This window comes from Chinchilla lanigera, unplaced genomic scaffold, assembly GCF_000276665.1.
Source record: "Chinchilla lanigera isolate Chin_1 unplaced genomic scaffold, ChiLan1.0 scaffold00009, whole genome shotgun sequence".
Classification (NCBI taxonomy): domain Eukaryota; kingdom Metazoa; phylum Chordata; class Mammalia; order Rodentia; family Chinchillidae; genus Chinchilla; species Chinchilla lanigera.
Genome location: NW_004955410.1, coordinates 4,134,107 through 4,153,112, shown reverse-complemented (window position 1 = coordinate 4,153,112; position 19,006 = coordinate 4,134,107). Strand labels below are relative to the sequence as shown.

At 39.9% G+C, this 19,006-nt stretch overlaps 1 protein-coding gene across 7 annotated transcripts in view; it reads right to left on the bottom strand.

Annotated features, from left to right (window-relative positions):
• Hgf (hepatocyte growth factor (hepapoietin A; scatter factor)) overlaps positions 1-19,006 on the bottom strand; it is a 67,674-nt gene that overhangs the window by 28,841 nt on the left and 19,827 nt on the right. For all 7 annotated transcript variants that reach the window (XM_005377193.2, XM_013510678.1, XM_013510677.1 and 4 more), the window contains 3 exons: positions 15,309-15,429; positions 13,709-13,827; positions 3,205-3,379 (listed from right to left, as the gene is read on the bottom strand). In XM_005377193.2, the coding sequence (XP_005377250.1) occupies positions 3,205-3,379; positions 13,709-13,827; positions 15,309-15,429 (415 nt within the window). The remainder of the gene's footprint in view (positions 1-3,204; positions 3,380-13,708; positions 13,828-15,308; positions 15,430-19,006) is intronic.

The window sequence follows — 19,006 nt, the reverse complement described above, 5'->3', positions numbered from 1 at the left end:
GCTGCCCTCCGCCCGTCCGGGCTGCGCGCCGCCGGCGCCGCGCCTCTGAGGACAAGCCGCCCCGACGGGCCCGCTGCTCCTCTCTCGACGTGCTCTCTCGACGTGCACTCGCACGGGCGTGTCCAAGTCGGAGGACGCGGGCCTGTGCGGCAAAGGGCAGTCTCGGGGCAAACCCACATTCACACTGCCCTCACACGCAGCACCACGTACGCGCAAGCTACGTCACACACAGCACCACATACACACAGCTACACTGCGCGCGCACCGCCACGCACACGCCCGCCATGTCTGCGTACACTGCCACGCACACGCCAGCTACGTCACACGCAGCACCACATACACGCCAGCTACGCTGCGCGCGCACGCCACACACACGCCCGCCATGTCTGCACACCGTCACGCAAACGCCCGCCATGTCTGCGCACACCGCCACGCACACGCCAGCTACATCACACGCAGCATCACATACACACCAGCTACGCCGCGCGCACCGCCACGCACACGCCAGCTACGTCACACGCAGCATCGTATACACACCAGCTACGCCGCGCGCACCGCCACGCACATTCCAACTACGTCACGCGCGCACCGCCACGCACACGCCGGCGACGTCCGGGCGCACCTCCACGCACACGCCAGCTTCATCTTTGTTGAATTCTGTATTGGTGGAGTAGAGTTATTTTGCTGCATGCATATATTTCTTTCAACTATGAAGTAGCTCTTTCTTGAGTTAGAAGCCTTACCTCATCTCTTTATAAATATTTGTGGAAATGTCAGCCCTAATTATATCATTGAAGCCTAATTATAGAGCAAGATAGCAGTGTAGTGCATGTATACGTTTTATTTTATCCCCATTTTAATTAGAAATGTAGAGGTCTCTATAAGGAAAAAATCCTTTGTGAATATTCTCTATGTTAAACAGAATTTGGTGGGTTTCTATCTTGATGTAAGTTTCACATCAAATAAACTGTGAAAATTAAGACTTGTTTTCCTGAAATATGCTCTTTGATTTTAAATATAAGCATTTATTTTCTTTGACAGATCCCTACGTAATAATTTGACTAGATTAGTATTCAGTAGAATGGGAACCACAGTAAGGGCAACACGAGTCCATTTAGAAGTACTGCAGTGCTGTTAATGCCCAAATGGACCATCAGAAACTGAAAGGGTTCTCGGGAAGAAGTTTGTACCCAAGTAAGAAGTCAACAAGTAATACTCTCTCTTCCCAGTGTAGAAACTGTGATAGAAACTATGTTTTTACACAATCAGGGGCCATGATTTCCAATGAGTAAAGCCAATATATCGGAAGTGTTCATTTAATAACCCATATTTAAATCTTTCATCTTATAAAATTATTAACTGGAATAGATGAAGTAAATATTTTTAAAACTACTGTGTATGTATGTTTTAAAGAAGTAATTATCTGCATTGTTGCACACAGAATCTATACAAATTTGAAATTATAAAGAATTGCTTTGTGAAATTATTTTGTATTTTCAGTTGAAGGCAAGAAAAATAAGTGAATATATAAGGTTGTCAAATTCTTAGTTTGTGCTCACGTTTTGATCTATGTCTAGAACATCTCATTAGTCTAGATTAAACATTAAGTGAAGATTTGCCCAAATAATTTCCTTATATTATTTTGCTCCACTTGATGAATTATTTATAATTACTAAAGTGCATTTTTGATTAAATGGTGCATGTACACTCATCACAGGCAGCTCTGTTCCATTACAGTGTTTTTAAAATTGTCGTAAAGAGTCTCAAAATTGTGACAAATAATATTTACTAGGACTTAACACACCTGACGAACACTCCTTGTTCTGCTAGATTAAAAATAGTAAATGGTAAATTAACATTCTAAGCAAAATGTTGAGTCACAGTAGTGTCACATAGCTTATATACTGTGTATTTCTTGGTATTTATATTTGACTTTTATGGCCAATATCTAAATTGCATGTTTTGAACTCCAATGAGATATTATAAAATCAATGTATTTAATTTCTATAACCTTTCTCTTTTTTCTTACAGATACAATTTATTGGGCCTATCACATATACAATTTTTATTTGTATATTATCATTTATTAAATGTTAACACAAGTGTGAGTGGCGTTCATACTATCTCCTTTTTCCTTTTTAACTAATATCCTCTCATTTTCTTTGCCTTCCCTGCTTTAATATTTACTTCAGAGGAATAAAATATATGGGTTAGGAGTAGAAAATAAATTGCTATGAAGGAAATGACAGAAGTAAAACCGGATTAGCAGCTATAATGCTGTTATTATAAAATAATGTAAAAATATTAACACATGCATATTTACCATCTAAACAAATAAATTACTGAATTAGATAAAACACAGACACATGCACACACCCCTCCTAAATCCATGAATGGGCCCCAGTACTCAAAGTTCTCCATTAAAAACCAATTACATAAAACCAATATATGTTATTTACACATGCTATTTCAAAACAGCCACTCTGAATGACATGTGTGTTATGAATTCAGAAGCATTCGTTTTATGTGCCTCTTAACAAGGTGGGCTATTTAAAAACGTGTCTGTCTGGCAAAGACAACTGGTGAGAGAGAGCAGGGGAGAAAGCGCTTAACATGCACACTGTTCACCCTGGAGGCCAGGTTCTTCGGCTCCATTCATCTAAAGTATTGTTTCCCCTCCCCACTCACACAGATCCAACAACAATTGGAAACCTTTATGTAAGATGGTAAAAATAATTCTGTTTATCAATGCTTAAAGCTGAAAACTTACCACTGTGAAGTGTTGATTAAATCAAGGTGTATTTCTCTCTAAAGAGAAAAAAGCTATGTAATCCCTCTCCCAAACTAATATGAAAATATAAGAAGGCACTGGTTGCAACAGGAATGGTTATCATGACCATTAACTGGTTTATTAACATTTTCAGGAGCAAAACTGTGATCAGAAACGAACTAGAGCTGTTTCCAAAGCCTAGCCTTCTGGATCAGAATTACTTAGAATACTTTTAAATGCCTATTTGGGGCCAGATCCCAGACTAAAGCAATAAAAATCACCCAGTAAGGAGATAATCTCCTTCTTTTACTCTGTTTGTGTCTGAGCACACAGAAGTTTGCAGACTGTAACACGAAAATCAGTAGTAAGTCACCATTCTGCCTCATGTCCTTTGGGCCCCACTGAAATGCACAAAATTTGGCTCCATTACTCACTTGCACTTGAAATTTTCAGGAGTCACATCATGCTGGTGGGGATACTGTGAATCCCAGCGCTGGCATGGAATTCCATTCCAAACGGTATTGATGGTGCCCCTGTACCCTTCTCCTTGACCTTGAAGACATTCAGTTGTTTCAATGGGGACATCAGTGTCATTCGTAGTACTGTGAGCTATGGGAGAAAGAAATTAAAACCTAAGTTCTTTCAGTGTGCCATCACCCCTTAGAATTCATTTGCGTTTGTCTTTTTAGGATTTTTTGGTCACCTCTTAAATTTTTATTATTAGCTGGAATAAGAAATTCAACTCAAAGTTATTACTACCTCCATTCCAATTATCCTTTCACATTAATGCTCAATGTTTATTCTTAAATAATTTTAAAGACATTATTTTAATGTATCACTATAAGATATACATGCTGGCTATATAGCATTGCTGAAATGACTACACAAATATCCCTAAAATCAAGTTTCTTAAGCACATGCAAAGTCAGCCATGCAATTAACCATGCTTTTTCTCTTACATAATAAGTACATGCTAAGATAGTACATTTTTTGAAATATCTTAGTGTTAAAAGTCAAAGCAGTTGCCCATAGGAACATCTATTTCCGGTTTTTTCTCTAGTTTGACTGCAATACTTTAAAGTAAAGTAATTTCATGAATTCAATATTACCTAAAGGCTGTTGATGAAATATCATCTAAGCCTGGACTTCATAGGTCCCGAGGAAGTACACTTCCTCTGAACACAATGTCATTGAGTTACTACGTCTGACAATTTGAGTGAAGGATTAAATGATTTGGGGAGACTGAACTGTGGGTGAAGTTTCTGAATCTAGATAACTCTAAAACAAGTCAAGCTTGGGTTAATATAATTACTTCAAATTTAATTATGAAATTATGACAAGAAGAAAAAAATGTTCCCCTGACTTCACCAATTCATTAGTTCAATGTTTTTTATTCCACCACTGTTTGAATAGAGCCGGATTCCTGTGCACCTCATGTTGAAATTAGGCCGTCCCTGTGCTAGAGCTGGGAGGAGAGGCTTCCAGGGGCAGTCCGTTCCTGAGGGAAATCCATGCCTTCCTTGCGGGAGTTGGTGCCTCCTCCTGAACAAGGGTCATGATAAAGCTCGTCCCCCTGAGCTTCATCGCTGTTTTAGTTTCCTACTGTGTTATCAGGCAGCACAAAGCCTTTACCAGAGGCTTGCTGTCCATCTTGGTGTCCCAGCCTCAGGAGCCATGAGTGAAAATAGACGTCTATTCTTTATGCATTACCTAGTCTATGGTATTCTGTTATATAAACAGAAAAATGACCAACACACCTACCTCTGGGGTACAAGCTCATGGCTAGCAAGCTTGGGACACCTGTGATGACTTCTTAGGTCAGAAGGAAGTTCAGATAGGGCTGACGCTACAAACACACCTCCGCTGTTTTTTTCATGGACTTCCTTGTCCCCCTTGAGCATCTCAGCTCTTTTGCCTCCATAGTGAGTTCATGTACATTCTGCTCCTTTTATTAGTAAACCATTCTCCTTAAGCACACTCCTTAATCGCCATCCTGGTACTGTGCACATGCGGCCCACAGACCCATTCTTGGTGAATGCACATGTCAAGCATAGACGCCGCTGGCTAAATATGCACCCATCACGAACCTGAGCAAACAGTTCCAGGCAGAGCCCATCACATATGAACATATCTGTCCTTTGAACCCAGCATACTTTCCAGATGCCAAGCAAAACAACAAAACCAAGGAATAACAAGATATTCAGACATGGTTGGGGATTTGCTCATTGCCCAATGGTATTTCTAAATACAGAAGCATGTTCAGAGCTATTTCTCATACTATGTGAATGTAGCTACATTTTGAGTAAGTGGAAGGGGAGGAGAACCTGTGTGCTGTATCAATATAAAATTAAATACTAAACATCATCTTCAGAGTGTGTTATTGGACAGGGTGAGTGGAATTTCAAAGTAGGTTTTTCACAAGTGACTTCATAAAGTTGTGCTTTTGTAGAAATGACTCATAATAGTTAAAATTTGAGAAAAACATTTACAGCCTTAGAAACAATTTTAAATGCACTTTTATAAAAAGGAAGATTATTAAGGTAAACAAAGATCATTTCTCATTAGGAAAATAATACTTAGCAGATGCAGTGAGTAATCTGAAGTAATCATATTGTCCTACAAAAATATTTAGAGTGATAAAACTTAATGTAAGATAAATATTTTCCTTATTACAGTGAAAATTTTTAAATTTTAGAATTCTCTGAGATAAGGAAGAACTATGTTACAAAAATCCAAATTCAAAAGAGACTACTTAAATAAAAATATTGAGAAAAATATGTCACTGCTGCTTCACCTAAAAATATGTCACTGCTGATTCATTTCACTGTCAGGTTTGGATACCTGTATTGTTAGGGTTGACTTTGTTCTTCAACTGCAGAAGTTTCTAACCACCCTTAAATAAAGAATCTTTCACTTTTTTTTTGTCTTCTTGAGACAGGGTTTCACTGTGCAGTTAGGCTGGCCTTGCTCTCACTTTGTAGCCCAGGCTGGTCTTGAACTCACAACAATCCTCCTGCCTCAGCCTCCTGAGTGCTGGGATTACAGGCATGTGCTACCACACCTGGCTAAAAACACTTTAATTTTTTTGTTGTTTTTGTTTTTTTGGTGCCAGGAATTGATCTTTCACTTTTAAAAATAGTAATTATAAAGCTTTCTTCATTTGAATCATTAAATTTAATAGTTATTTCCTAAACTTTAATTAGGACATTTTAAAGTGCTTCACATAAACTTCTTAGAGTCACTATTCAGTAGGAAAAAAGCATGTTAACATGGTTAAATAAAATTCAAAAATTGGTTGGGGATGAAATAATTGAGATTATTTAGCATATTCTAATTTGGAAGTAAAAATATCAAACCTTTTGAAATTTCTAAGCTGACAAAATAGGATTATTGGTTGTGAATGAAAATTCAAATAACTTTTCATGAGGCCTCATCAAGAGGTAAGAAAATCTAAATTAATACTATTATTTTTGTCTCTTATTTTAATAAGCATCTGGGGGCTGGGGATTTAGCTCAGCGGCACAGCACCTGCCTGGCAAGCACAAGGTCGTGAGTTTGATTTCCGGTACCAGAAAAAAAACAACAACAACAAAAGCATCTGTAATTTTATGTAACCTTATAGAGTTGGACAGTCTTCATTTCTGCTTGAATTTTAATTCATTAAAATTTTTCTCATGCCTTCAACCACTAACCCACAGCTTTCAGCTAGTATTTTTATGTACAAAGCACCTGCTGAAGTTAGTACATCTGTATTTATCTCATTTGCCAGCCAGCTGCTAGGAACGACCTCATTTAAAAAAACTACATAATTTTGGCAGCAACGCATAGAATAAATACAATTTAATAAAAACATATTAGCACAGTGATGCAACCAAATTAACTTTCATCAATAAATAATAGCTGTTGTGAGACTTCATGAAGCTATTTAATAAATACTATGTGGTTGGGATTAAGACAATTTGTCCATAGATCATGTAATTGTGATATAAATGTTTGGTCTTTACTGCTCTCACACTAATGATTCCAGTAAAAATGAATTATTACTGAACTGCAGTAAAACAGATGCCTTCTGCTGCCTTACTGTATAAATGTCAAAGCTCCATACAAAAACTAAACAAATATTTCACAATAATTGATTTGGAAAGCACTACCAGCTATTGGGAAAGGCATTCTTTTGTACTTAATCCTTTAACATGGGACTAACTAAGGGAGTTTTGAAGTCTCCAGTGGCCAGAGGGCATGTGGGGAAGCACAAAACCGCCTCCAAGTATCAGCTGAAACAGATCAAACTGAGATAAAGCGACATGCATTTACAATACAGCATCTTCATATTCGCAAACATTTCTGCAAATATGTCTATGAAGTTCACACTGAGAATACCAGGAACTCTGCTGAGAGTTCCACACAAATAAAATATTTGGCCAGGGGTGTTGGTGGCCATGCTTTGGAAACAGATGCAAGATATTCATATGATTCTCAGTGGCCTATGAGTGAAGGAATGTTTTCCTTTGATGATTGACACAAACTTTTCTGTTTGGAAATACTTGAAGGGAAACATTTGCTCTTGTCCTATTAACCAAATGGCAAGCACAATGGCTGCTGCTGGGAATATTGATTAACTTAGCTAGTGCCAATTAACTTAGCTAGTGTTCTGAATGCTATAATACTGATATGAAGGGAATTCTGAAGTTGTAATAGGTTTTTTGAGACAAAGAGCATTAACCATTGCATAATTTTTGGGAGAAGCATCTTGCACCCTTGACAGACAGAGATGAGTAGAACAAGACCACTATCAATGCAGTGGGCCATTTTCTCGGCAAAGTCCTTGCAGAGCAGTCACAGGCCCTTTTGGGAGTCTGGCAGAGCAACTGGAGGGTCCACAGGTACCTGTATGCCACAGAGCCCACTCCCAGGGCTTCTGGAACCTGAGATGCACAATCCCTATATATCCCTATAGATCAATCCCTAGATTTCCAGTCCTTTCCTGGACCCCCAACCTCCACCGCGAATGAAAATTCAGAGCTCCCAGTGAAGACAACTGACTGCTGTTTTGTTTCCTGCAGCTAAGAATCAGCTGCTGCCCAGGCCGGGCGCAGATACCTGATTATCCCTTGGACCTGCGCAGCACAGTTCACTGCCTCTAAGCCCAGCTACTGAGGAGAAACAGAAGCCCAGGGGGTCTGGTCCATGCCTGGTGCATGGAGTGAGGCAGAGAGAGCCAGTTTCTCGGGAGCACAATGCATGCTCTGGGCTGCAAAGGGTGGGCTCGGGCTACCTGTCAAACGGAAGAGCTTCTTGTCTTCACACGTGGGAAAGTAGTGAAGACCTCCACAGGACAAGCCTCAAATTGCTACCATGTTTGCTTTCCATGTGAAGACAGGATTTGTATCTGAAATTTTTCCCTGGACTATGTCCAAGCCTTTTCTGGTACAAAATGCTCAGGAGACAAGGCTTTCATGAAAAGTCTGCAATTCTATAGCTTTATTCCTTAGAAGACGACTTGGAAAAGGCATCCAAGTAAAAGATGTTTCCCTTGTGAATGGTATTGATAGCATTATTTTCTCCTGACCCTAAATGCAATAAGGTTTTATTTCTGTGGATCTCTAGTCTGGCCTTGGGTTAGTTAATAAAAATTCAATGAAACAATAGCTTTTCAAAGAAGGAAAATAATTTGTTACCATGATTTTCCCAACATTCAAATGATGCTTTTGAAAAATACCAATATTCTCTTTAAATGAGGCCAGTGTTCATTTATACTGACAGGAAGGGTTGTTTGTATCTGTTACCAGGGGCAACATGCCTGTATTGGTCTGCTCACGCTGCCATAAAATTCCACAGACTCGGTATGTTAAGCAACACTGACTTATTTTCTCCCATTGCTGAAGCCTGGGACGTCCAAGCCCTAGGTGCTGTGCCTTGGTTGATAGTGGGAGCTCCTTTCCAGCTGCACCTGGCTCCTTGTGGCCTTGACCTCATGTGATGGAGATGGGGGCTGGATCTCTATTATTATAAACTCATCAGTCCTCCCAGTTTATGGCCCACCCCTATAATTCCCTTTAACTTCAATCTGCTAGTGAGATCCCTGGATCAAGATAGAAGCACCGCAGGGGGTAGGGCTTTTGAATGGGGCGGGTGGATTCAATTCAGTCTGTTGCAACCCCCGAACAGAAACCTTTGCTATGTAAGATCTACTTGAGTCACACTTCTAAAATGGCTTTGGAAACTTACATATCTAGACGTAAAAGAAGTAGGAGGAGGAGGAAGAGATGGAGCAGGAGAGGGAGACAAGGGAGCAGGAGAAGAGGGAGGAGGAAGTGGAAGAAGAAGTAGAAGAAAGAAGAAGAAGAAGAAGAAGAAAAAGAAGGAGGAGGAGAAGGAGAAAAAAAGAAAAGAAAAAAGAAAAGAAAAGGAGGAGGAGGGGGAGGAGGGGAGGAAGGGGAGGAGGGGGAAGAGGAAGAGGAGGAAAGGAGGAGGGGAGGGGAAGGAGGAGGGGAGGGGAAGGAGAAGGAGGAGGAGGAGAAGAAACAGAACAAGATTTTAAAAAACAACTAAAGACACCTCTTGTCTGTTTTGTTGGTAAAAGAAAATTGCTCCAGAAACCAAGCAGCGAATCACCCTAAGTACCCAGGACAGCATGGAGCCGAAGAATGGGTTGAGCTTATGGGAGAAGGTAGGAAGCAAATCTCCCTTTTGTCTTTACAGATGAATATCGGTAACTGTAGAAGCAATGCCAAGGACAGGAGAAGAAGAATTTGCAAGGAAAGCAACATAATTCCTGCAAAAAGTATTTGTTGGAGTCCTGTGGTGGCCACGGCAATATGCTCAACACCAGAAGAGGGGAGACAGACATAGTTTTTGCTCTGAGCAAGCACAGCTTGACAGCTCTCTTAACCAAGGAAATTAGAAAAATGAATGCAGCATCAAGAATCTGAGCAGCACCTGAGAGGGGAGGTTTCCGTTGGTGTGAATATATAACTGGGGATAGAATACATCAGTGGACTAAAACAGGGCAGTCATCTTAAGAATTGGAAATAAAGGAAATAATAACAGTTAAATTTAGACAATGAGTACCTGTCCACAAGATAAAGAAAGAAAAATTTTCAAGGCAGAAGAGATGGCAGGCGTGAAGAGTCTATAACGTGAAATTGAAAATGTAAGCTAAGGGACTCGGTCCACTGTAGCTGAACAGACAGCAACAAAGCAGGAGGAAAAAGGTGCTAAGATACAGGGTCAACTAGGAGGTCAGAGATGTGAGAGATGAGTACAGGATGGTTTTGCCTCATCTTCATCCTCAGATCAAAGGGAATCATTGAAACATTTCTAATCGCTGTGTCTGTGTGTGTGCGTGTGTGTGTCTGTGTGTACATGTGCATGTGTGTCTGTGTGTACATGTGCATGTGTGTCTGTGTAGTGTGTTCTAAGGATGAGGAACTGTTTGCACTGGGGAAATGGAATTGGAAGGGCAAAACAGTGGCTATGGAGGAAACTGCACTCGAGGGGCATTTGAATCCTCCCAGTGAGAATTAATGTTCTCTTCCTGATGCACAGAGCCAGCCAGCTGTGGAGGCTTGTGGGAGAAGAAACTGAGACTGCTCTCTGGTGGATCAGTGTGCAGCAGGAGAGAGTGCCAGACCTAGGACTACTCTGGCCTTTTGGATTTTAAACTAGATAAATAATGACACCAACCATGAAAAAGAGTTTAACAGCAGAACAGACTCTCCTGCAGGATTAATGAAGAAAGGCAGAGAAAAAGATAATCCATGAGAGAGGAGGTCTTTAACTCAGGAGGTGCTGGCAGAGAGGTCTGGGAATCGCAGAACAGCCACTGGGTCATCCTACTCACTGTCCTCTGAGGGATCCAAGCTGCACTGCATGTTCTGCTGTTGTCAGAGGGACCAGGCACACCTGAGCCCTCCAAAGTCCTCCCAAGGGTAAAGGAGATCAAAGCTTTCTTGGTATATCATGGTTTTCTATATTTTCTGGAAAATATTTTTTTTTCATTAAAATACCTATCAATATACAATGAGTTTATCACCACTGTTTTTAATGAATTGTTTTCTTAGACTTCTAATTTGTTGCATAACATATCAACTCATATAACCCACAGAGACAATTTAGGCTCCCAATGGTAAATGCTTCAGTTCTAACCAGTACACAAGTGGCTTCAGTAGTCAGTCTGAGAACTGACTTCATTACTCAATAGTGTTTTCTAAAGGGCACCAGTCACAAGGGAGTTTTCAATGGCCAGAGACCCATTATAGTTCACTTAAGAAAAATACAGTTATCCCAATAAATGCTTTTTCTAAAAAGCAATGAATTAATTCATGGAATGCACTATTATTCAAACTATGAATTTGTTATGGAGGAGAGAATCATAAGACAACAAGCACTTGCTTCAGGCACTACTGACTACTTTCTGTCTTGACCTATATTTGCAATATCTTAAAATTCCATGTGCTAGGAACTCCAAGGTCACAGAGATAGACTATTGGGGGGCTGTGGCCCCAGGGGTCTAGTCCTCTTGTGGAACTAAGTGGCTATAAGCAGAGAGAATGAGAATTTGCATATATAATTAAAATGTCTATGAATTGACTTCAAGTTAATTAAAAGGAGATTAACCTAAGTGACCCTAATCTAACCAGTGAGCCTTTTAGAAAGATTTAGATATTGGCAGCTCGAGCAGATTCAGCAGCCTACTGACTTTGAAGAGTCAAGTGACAAGTGGTCAAGCCAATGACATGTCCAAGAATGTCAGGTAGTCTCTAAGTGCTAAAGGCCTCTGCCTACAACCACAACAAACCATTCTCTCACTAACCAGTGGCCTTGGATCAGACCACAGATTGGGCATCACCTTGACGGTGACCTCATGAGATACTGAGCATGGAACATAATTGAGTCGTACCAGGTCTCCTCACCTACGGAAAGTAGCGGGTAACATTGGTGCTGTTTTCAGCCACTCATTTCTGGGAATTTGTTTTGCCATAATAAAAAGCTAATATGCAGAAACTACCACTGAGTTCCTCATTTTGGCATGATACACTTTACTGTATTTGCAAGTCAAAGAATTTAAAACACATTTATAAAATGTTATCGTCTATGCCGTCCAGAATTCCAATTATATTTCATTCACTTTATTGGAAGTATAATCTCTTTATAGCTCTTTATATTCATATAATTTTTAAAATAGAAGCTGTCCTTTAATAAAGTATTTCTCAAAAATTCGTAAAGCTCAGAAGATTATTTTAATCTAAAAGATAAAGATTTGGCTCACAAATCCTACTATCATTTTCTGAGGAATCACATCCCATAAACACCACACTGTTTAACAGAGATATCAGAATTATTGCGTGCTATGTACATAATTAGCTGGTTCCTCTTGATGGAAAAAGGAAAGAAGAGGAAACCTATATAATGTTAGAAAGTATCAGATTCATGTCTTTTCTTTTCTCTCCCAATCTCTTTCTAAATATGCAAAAAATTGGTTTAGTACCAAAACAAAGGGCAACATTTGGATGTCTTGCCAGCTGGAAGGTGAATATACTGTGTGTGTGTGTGTGTGTGTGTGTGTGTGTGTGTGTGTGTGTTTATATTGGTGTCTTCCACACAAGATTTATAAGAGTACCCTACACACAAAAATTGGAAAAAAAAATCAGAATATTTGACTGTACCTAACTGACCAAGAATGCTAGGAAGATTAGCATGATTGAACAAGCTAAGGAGTAGAATGCACTCATTTTGATAATGTTTCCACGCAGAGAAACACTATCACAGGAGTCATCTCTTATTTTAGAGGACAGAGAAGATGATTCACTTTCCTGGTAACATTGTGTTTCCCTTTAAGAGGCTTCCAGATTCAGCACTGATTTCACACATACCGTGCTTTCCCCTGAAACATTTGCCTTCATTAGTGGGTCTGAGAAGGGAGAGGTTTACCCATCAGTACTGAGTAGGACTGAGCTAGGTTTGTTCAGGAAATATTCACATCATAAATAGGAAACATGCTAATATCTATCCATGTCCTCTTATTTGGATATGTCACTCCATATGCTCATACCAGATCTTACACAGATCACTTAGTTTTGTGAATTTCTCTATACACATATTCATATATTATCAAGTCAAATTATAATAGGACCACAGTTTAATGAATAGATGCAATTCTATTGACCTTAAAACATTTTAAGTTTCGGTTGAAAGATGAGACATCTATTCATTAAAATTCCTTATCTCACTAGTATCTAGTATAATTTCAATGAAGAGCAAAATCGTGGGATTTAGTTGTGGAAGAGAATGCTACATACACACATTTAAAGGGAGATGGCACAAAAGAAAGCACGCTTTATAGTTGGACTTCATGCAAGCTCGCTGGGACCCCTGTCTGGCGAAGGCGACAGGGACCACTAGGAGACAAGCTCATGCCCAAGGTGGCTACAGGGGCAGCAGGCAGTGTCTGCACATCAGGTGGGAGAAGCTTCTGTAGACTTTATTTTCTTCATGGTGGTCTCAGACAGCCACCGCGAAGGTTTCCAATTCCGTTTGCAGCCCTTGCCCCATTCTGGGAGAAATGCATGGAGAGGATCCAGGATCCAGACGTTGGAATCTAAGGTCCTATCTGTCACTGCTTCGATGACACTGTGATGCTACATATATTCTCTCATCTTTGTCTCCCTCCAATTTTTTTTCATTTTCTTGATACTTATGACTTTTTGTGAAAAGTATAAATTATACACACACACTTGTTTGTGTATCCCTTTCAAACAATGCCACTCTGAAATTTCAAAAGGTTGAGTAGGATTATGTAACACATTCTTAAAATATTAAAACCTGCACACATTAAAGCATCAGGTAAAATACTTGTTAAATTGTCTCCCTAATAATCGCCTGCTTAGATCCAGGCTGCAAGAGGAAAAGGAAGCAATAAATTTGACACTAACTTACCACACATTTTAATTGCACAGTACTCCCAAGGGGTGTCAGGGTCAAGAGTATAGCACCATGGCCTCAACTTGCCATCGGGGTTGCGGCAGTAATTATCATCAAAGCCTTTGTCGGGGTATCTGCAAACCACACCGAGAAAAGTGTCACGTAAATCTGCCTGGAACACCACCTAGACCTCAGCTCTCAAACTAACTTTCTATGCAGCTCAAGGGAAGAGCAGGTTTTCTATCTTCTAATTCACAGGGGTTATTAATCACTAACTACAGAATTCTGTAATTTCCATATTCCACTAAGCATAGCATATCATCCTCTTGCTAATAAGTGAGGTCTATTTGGTACCTGTCTACCAGTTCGGGTCCCCATTTGAATCCCTTTCTCCCAGAGCCCAATTAAGGGCAGATTCCAAAAACATGACCCCGTGTAGAATGCTCATTAAGAAAACAGTCCTCTTCTGGGGCAGGCTTAGAGTTCAAACTGAAAGTTCAGTTTCAATAGCTCTGTTACTAATGATAGCTCAATTTTGGAAATAAAGCCTTTCTGGGTCGTGCCCTCGCTCCACCAGAGCTAGAGACAAACCATCACACCACTCTCCCCACAGCCCAACTCCCAGTTTAAATTAAGGGTGCCCTGAATGGCTGAGTTGGTTTTAATTGCTACCATATCCCTTCTGTTCCCACTTAAAAGAAAAGATATGCACTTTTAAAATAAGTCAAGAGTTTCAGTGTCATTGAAAAGAACACCAGCAAGCAAAAATTAACAAAAAATGATAGAAAAAACAAGAAAGAAAAAACACACTTAAGCAGTTTCCAAAGGAAGGCATGAATGGACTTTCCTTTAAAAATTTTTGTATATTTTTTCTTTATAATAAAAACGAAAGAATTCCCCCCCCCTTTTTTCAATTTAAACCTTTCATGTGACATGAAGGAAGGAACACATAATTTCCTTGGTTAAATACTAAAGCTCAAAGTGTTCTCCTAGGAAAAAGGTAGACATACTTGTCTGCTTCTCTGATTGGCAATTTCCAGGTACAGCAGGATGAAGCATCAAAGCATTGTTGCTGCCACTTTCGCTCCCTTCCCATAAGCTTGGCCCACGTCAAGGTATTACACCTGTGGTCAGGGCGCCAGAGGCTGAACTGCTGCTCTAGAGGGAGATGCACTTGCGCTTGGCAATAAGCCCTCTTCCAACCAGGCAGGTGAGGAAGTGGCCAGTCCTGACTCACATCCCTTTCAACGTTTAACTTTGCAATTGGGTGAAAGCAGATGCTTCTACTTGTCCTTCCACTGTGCATCCCATGATGGTTTTGAGCTCAGGACTGTCCAAAGGTGCGGGCCTCCTAATCCAGTGTGCCAAGAGTAACTGAAAGTGTACTTGGTGTTCTCTAGAACCTCAGCACAAAGCCCTGTGTGCCAAGACCCCCTCCTCCAAGCATCAGGCTCCATCAATTGCTTCAGAAGGAGCCTGAACATTCAGAGGAGCTTGACAAAGTGTGTATGTGCACGCTCAGGAAAAGACTCAAGCAACTTCCACAGCAGCTGTCATGGAGCAAGTAACAGTGGGTAAGGAGAATTGTGCACATTAATGTTCAGGGGTCTTTTACCTTTCAGGCAAGAATTTGTGCCGGTGAGGAATCTGATGGTCCCAGCGCTGACAGATCTTGCCTGATTCTGTGTGATCCAGTGGCCCACGATAGCTTTCCCCATTGCAAGACATGCATTCCACTAATAAAATTAAAGTACGGCATGTTAATCATTTCTGACAACAAAATCAAGAACACCACCACTCCATTCAAAGGAATGGAATAAACCAGCTGCTTAGCAAACATATTTTTAAATACCCTATATACATAAATGGCGGCCCAAAATATATCCTATGGAATATGCCTATAGTTTGTAATTGGCGACATACAGATTTACTGTAAAGCTACGATTCTGCACATCTGATTGCTCAATAACTGCCCAGAAATTACAGAGGAATTAAAAATGTAAAGCAGACCTTGGGAGACTTTTCCCTCCTTGGTCTAAAATGACGAATCAGTGTCTGTTGAGAGCACAGTAGTGCCTCTCCTTCCACTTGCCCGATACCCACACACAGTAATTACACAGTTTTAACTGGGTGCGCATATCCCTGTGGTTAAAGCAATAACTGGGAACCAATATATTTGAGAGATCAGCTCCGGGTAGAAATCTGAAGAACATATTTATCTTTTAAAAAAGAAATCACAGCTTCCCTCTAGTAGTGAACACCATGTTGAGTAGGCTGGACAAGCTGACATTCTTTTCTAGCTTAGGCTACAAGATGACCTAGCACTGAACTCTTTGTACCCACTCTTGTAAGTGTATAAGCTGATCCACTTTTGCAGGACCTCATAGATGATTCTGTAAGATTAATTAATTGTTCTTTTCTGGCTGGCCTCTTATATCACGCTGAAAATTCTGAATCACATCTACATCTGAACATTAGACTTCTCAAACAGAAGGTTGATTTGTAACACAGCAGGCATTCTGTGAAATAAATCATCACTTGCCTCATCTACGAACCCGGCAAATTTCCCCAAACACATCATTTGTATCTTGTGATTACTGATCATCTAACTTTAGCTGAAATGTGGGAAGATGTTAATGTTTAGCTTTTCTCCACTGGAATCTAGCATATTGAGTATTGGTAGACACTCTGTACATAGTAGAACTATTACTATTGAACCTTTTAATTGTATTCTGTAACAGGACATTAACTATTAACTTTCTGAAAACTATGAGCTACCTAATGGCTTTATCCTTCTACTTTCTTTCGTGTAAGTTAACTCATGAACTAAGACAAAGGACCCGTTCAACCTCCCCTCATTTGATACTGAGAGCTCCTGAGCACAACAATGAGCACCAGAACTGTAAGGAGGGGGAGCCCGAAAGCACAGTGATGAAGGTCCTCAGGCTAGAGGAGGTCACTTCCACATTGAAAAACCCAACACAGGTTGCCCATCCTCACATTTCAGCCTTTCATGTGAATGGGGTATGGATTTATTCGGTTCTCTTTTTAAAAGCATGCAAAATTTGATACCGTCAATGAAAATGGTGTGGCATTTATCATTGTTGCTTGTCCCTTTGTATTGACGGAAAAAGAATTCATCACTATGGCTGCACACAAAAGAGCCATCCAAATGTGTGACTCTACTCTCAAAGGGTACTCAGAGATCAGAATACATCTATTAGATTACCTTGGGTAAGCGAGTTTGCGATAGAATATCGTCTTCTAATGAGAGTAAATAGAATTATCTTCTAGAAAGCAGTAGTATGCGTATTATTATCAAACATTTTTTGGACATATAGATTTTTATTCATCTTAAGAAAAAATAGCTATACAAATGAAATAGAGGACTTTATAAAACAACTTCTTTCCAGAATGAGTGTGGTATGTCAAGGTGTCCGCGAGCATCAATGTACATAAAAAACATCTCCACATCTGGTTAAAGAACAAATTCTGAGTCAGTGGTCCTGGCCGGGGAATTAGTAAGAAGCTCACAGGGGAAGCGGATTTTCTAGAACTTCGATCTTACTTTTGGATAGCAAGTTTATAGATACTAAAGTTTATAGATTCTAAGGTTCTAAGTGTTTGGCGACAGTGGTATTTTAGGAGAGATGAAATTTTAAGCAGACCTTGAGGAATAAATGAAAATTGGGTAAGATATACAAGGAAAAGCATACAATAAAATGAGATGACAGCATGAATTAGTGTGTTATATTTGTAGTAAAGTGAAGACAGCTATGGCTGTGGATGCAGCCTAAAGATGTAAAGTAATACAAATTAGCACGAAAAATGTTAGAAAGCAGTGAAAGTTGTTTTTGGAGTGGGAATTAAACATGCTCATGATAAAACTGAGAAGCTAAGGGTTGGTAGCTGTGTCTTTTCTGATTACTCTATAACTTTAGTGTATAAGACATTGCTTGGTTGGCACTGTAAAGCAAACAAGGCTTAGGTAAGAGACTTACCTAAAACAGAAAACGTGACTTGGACTCAGTGACCATCTCTCTCATCACTCTAAGCAAGCTCAGAAAAAGTCTTCGACCCTCTGGAATCTTTTGCATTAGTCCAAATTGCCTTTTTGTGCTACGTACTTAGCGGGTTTGTTACAAATTCTACCTGGTTGCGCTTGAAGACAGACTGGTAACAATTTCAGGAAGCACTGTTAATCCCCGGCCTTCTTAAATTGCTCCCATTCCCCTCTGCCTTCTTCCTCCTGAGTGTGGGCTCCCTCCTTAGAGGGTCAGAAGGGGAGACCCTGGCACAGCAGAGCTATCAGCCTCCCCTGGGAAACAAATGGCTGAAGTTTTTGTTTTACCACTTAATCAGATTATCAAGTTAGTCATAGAAATTGCTTCTAGAAGACCAAATTTTGAACTCACTTTTCAAACTTCAAGGACTCAAAGAATCTTTTAAGATTTCTCAGCTCAAAGTCAAGTAGGACAGGTGGAAACCAAGCCAATCTACCAAGAGGGCAGGGGAAGGTGTGTGCTGTGGAGCAGGCACTGGGGAGAGGTCGGGGCCAGCGAGGACGGCCCTCCGCCCTCCCCTCTGGCCAGGGCCTCAGGTCACCCTCAGGTAACCGTCCCACAGCCTGCTCAGGAGCAAAACTCTGTCCCAGATCAAATGAACCGAAAGGAGTACTGCTGGTCACAATATTCCAAGTATAGCTCTGGCCAAAATGATGGGAGAAAACTATTAAAACTACACATAAGTAGGAACATGACGTGGATTCACGGGACATCTTTCTCATCATTCTAAGCAAGAAAGTTCAAAATTTTGTACTTTTTTTCAGTCATGACGCCATAGGTGATGTTGGTTTACAAACTGAAACAGTTGCTTTTGTTTCAAATCCAACAGTCAATTACTGGATCTACTTTGTATCAGTGTTAATTTTATTCTAATAAAAGTAATTGCTCAGAAATATCCATATAAGCAATTATTTCAGCAAAACTGAAAGTATGAATAGTCTCACAAATCCATATTTATAAAAACTAGTTTTATTTAAGTCTTTGCCTTTAAAAGGCTTTCTCACATAGAACTTGGAGGCATATACATAAAGTTGACAGTATTATTTGAGATTTTAAGTGCTAGTGTTTTAAAATGATGAGCTTTGGCTTAGATAAAATGTATTTACTTGAATATTTGACAGTCGTTAAAATGACATCTGTTCCAATGATTAATAATTATTTTAAATCTGAAGCAATTATAAAGGAATTGAATTTTACATAACCAACTTGTTAATTAATTATCAATTGGCAATATTTTCTTTACATAATT